Source organism: Lucilia cuprina, chromosome 6, assembly GCF_022045245.1.
Source record: "Lucilia cuprina isolate Lc7/37 chromosome 6, ASM2204524v1, whole genome shotgun sequence".
NCBI classification, from domain to species: domain Eukaryota; kingdom Metazoa; phylum Arthropoda; class Insecta; order Diptera; family Calliphoridae; genus Lucilia; species Lucilia cuprina.
This window is the reverse complement of record NC_060954.1, coordinates 10,614,916-10,617,988: the sequence shown is the minus strand read 5'-3', so window position 1 is coordinate 10,617,988 and position 3,073 is coordinate 10,614,916. Positions and strand designations below refer to the sequence as shown.

Genomic DNA, 3,073 nt, shown 5'->3' with positions numbered 1-3,073 from the left:
ATATAATTACTACTGAAAATATTAATTAGTGCAGTTAGTATAAAGAGTATTAATAAAGAAAAATAAATATAGAGGTATAGGTTTGTGATTTGTAACTGCACGTTACATCTTTACTAGATAAAATCGTCTACTCTTTACTAGAGTAGATCGTCTACTCTCTACTAGAGTAGATTGTCTACTCTCTACTAGAGTAGATCATCTACTATCTACTAGAGTAGATCGTCTAGTCTCTACTAGAGTAGATCGTCTACTCTCTACTAGAGTAGATCGTCTACTCTCTACTAGAGTAGATCGTCTACTCTCTACTAGAGTAGATCGTCTACTCTCTACTAGAGTAGATCGTCTACTCTCTACTAAAGTAGATCGTCTACTCTCTATTATAGTAGATAATCTTAGAGTAGATCATCTACACTCTACTAGAGATCGTCTACTCTCTGCTAAGGTAGATCGACTACTCTCTACTAATGTAGATCTTCTAGATTCTCTATTAGAGTATTTCTGGCATACTCTCTATTGGAGAAGATCGTATACTCTATACTAAAGAAGATCGTCTAGTCTCTTCTAGAGTAGATCGCCTTCTTTGTACTACAGTGTATCTCTGTAAAATTAGACTTTCTAATAGAGAAGATCTTATACATTCTCCTATAGAGGATCGTCAACTATCTCCTATTTTGGCTCGACTACTACTTCCTAGAGTAGTTTGTCTGTTTTCTACTATAACACATCGTCTGCTCTTTATTAGGTTAGATCGTCTACTCCATTCTAAAGAAGAAGCAAATATGCTTCTCTTTTCTAAAACAAAACTTTTGCTCTCTTCTTCCAAAGTAAATCTCACCTTTAAAGTTCAGTGAGAGTATATCTTTCAATGCAACATATTTTACTTTTTTCTATAGTGGATGGTGTTCTTTCTCCTGGAGTGATAAGATGCTTATGTAAAGGAGATTTATATTAGATTAGAGTAGATACAAGATCACCTACTCTCTGGTATATCGCGTTTACACCGTCTCACTAAAGTGTAGATCGTTTTTCCTAAAGTAGATCCATTACAGACAAGTAACTATTCTTGCCTTCTGTAGGGGTTTCCCCTATGATTTGGTGTAAATATATAGAGAAAAAAGACACTATTAAGTGTCATCGACACCTTTTCGTCATTGTTTATGTGCATTAAAACTATATAGTTGTTGTAGTTGTTATTCCAATGTTACCACCATTCATTCCTCCCATTTTCTACTAAAACAGGGAGTTTTTCAAAAGCGCAGGAGATGTTTATATGTTTAGTTTCAATAACCGAAACCAAACGGTGCCAGGCAGTGGGAGTTATTTGAATTATTCAGCAACAACAACAATGACAAAAACAAAACTCTTTGTCTTTTTTTTGACAAATATAGAAGGTAAAGGAAACAAAACAACATAAACAAAGGAATAAAAATGTATGACAAATGCATTTAAAGTCACTGATCCATGGTAAGTCATACTAGACATATAATGGCAAATGTCTATATGATGCGATGGCATGGTTTGGAATGGACTGGTGTAGTTTGAAGTCTAAATAGGGTGTTTGTTATGGTATTGACAGTGCAGAGGATTTTTGCATGAAAATTGAGAGAATAAATGAAATAAACCATAAATAAAAATATATAAAAACTTATTGTCTCCGTATGTTTTGAAAAAGCATGATAAACTATAAAAACCAATGATGATATTTCAGTTATAAAAATATATATGTACATAAACTTGATAATATTCCTTTGTTTCAATGATTTGTCAAAATGAAACACAATTTTGTTTGTCAGTATTTCAGAGTAACATCCGTTTTTGTTTGAATATAATATAAAAAAAACATCAAAAGATTTATTAAAAATTTTCCGTTTTATCTTTATCTAGCTTCTGTAGCAGCTTTAGCTGCCAATCCCCCCGATGCCGACCAAAAAGGACCTGTCTTCCTTAAGGAACCCACCAATCGCATTGACTTCTCTAACTCTACTGGTGCCGAAATTGAATGCAAAGCTAGCGGTAATCCTATGCCTGAAATTATTTGGATTCGTAGCGATGGCACTGCCGTTGGTGATGTTCCCGGTTTGCGTCAGATTTCCTCGGATGGCAAATTAGTTTTCCCTCCTTTCCGTGCCGAAGATTATCGTCAAGAAGTTCATGCTCAAGTTTATGCCTGTTTGGCTCGCAATCAATTTGGTTCGATTATATCGCGTGATGTTCATGTTAGAGCCGGTAAGTTGTCAATGTCTGGTTTATAGATTTATAATTTATTTTTGGAAAGAAAACGAGAAAGAGTAAGTTGTGTCCGCTAAAGGGAAATAGATCTTAACGAGAAGATCGTCTACTTCGTCTTCTACTTAAAGAATGAGTTCGACATGATCTCTTAAGAAGTTTGGAACTAGTCTACTCTCTGTCTGGAAAGAAAATGATGATAACTTTCTATTGAGAGTAGAGTTGATGTAAAAGACAAGATCGAGACAATTGATGATCGCCTTTCCTCTACCTGAGAGATCATCCACCAGAATATATCATCTACTCAACACCAAAGTAAAACTCTGTACTTAAGTAGATCTTCTAATGTCTAATAAAAAAGATCATTTACTCTCTTCTAGAGTAGATCGTCTACTCTCTACTAGAGGAGATCATCTGCTCTTTACCAGAATAGATCATCTTTTCAAAACCAACGTAGATCGTCTACTCTGTACTAGAGTAGTTTGTCCATGCTCTACTAGAGTAGATTGTCCATTCTCTACTAGAGTAGACAGATTCCGTCTGTCCGAGACTTCTTCTGCTCGATTAGAATGTCTTCTCTCTACTACACAGGATCGTAAAATCTCTACTACAGAGGATCGTCTAATCTCTACTAGAGTAGATCGTCTACTCTATACTTGAGTAGATCGTCTACTCTCTACTAGAGTATATTGTCTATTCTCTACTAGAGTACATTGTCTATCCTCTACTAGGGCAGATTGTCGAATCTCTACTAGAGACTAGATCATCTACTCTCTACTAGAGTAGATTGTCTACTCTCTACTAGAGTACATTGTCTACCCTGTACTAGAGCAGATTGTCGAATATC

General features: G+C 35.3%; 1 protein-coding gene across 1 annotated transcript in view; it reads left to right on the top strand.

Annotated features, from left to right (window-relative positions):
* Positions 1-3,073, top strand: part of LOC124420485 (Down syndrome cell adhesion molecule-like protein Dscam2) — a 121,501-nt gene that overhangs the window by 38,239 nt on the left and 80,189 nt on the right. The window contains exon 3 of the mRNA XM_046953374.1: positions 1,885-2,226. Within this exon, the coding sequence (XP_046809330.1) occupies positions 1,885-2,226 (342 nt within the window). The remainder of the gene's footprint in view (positions 1-1,884; positions 2,227-3,073) is intronic.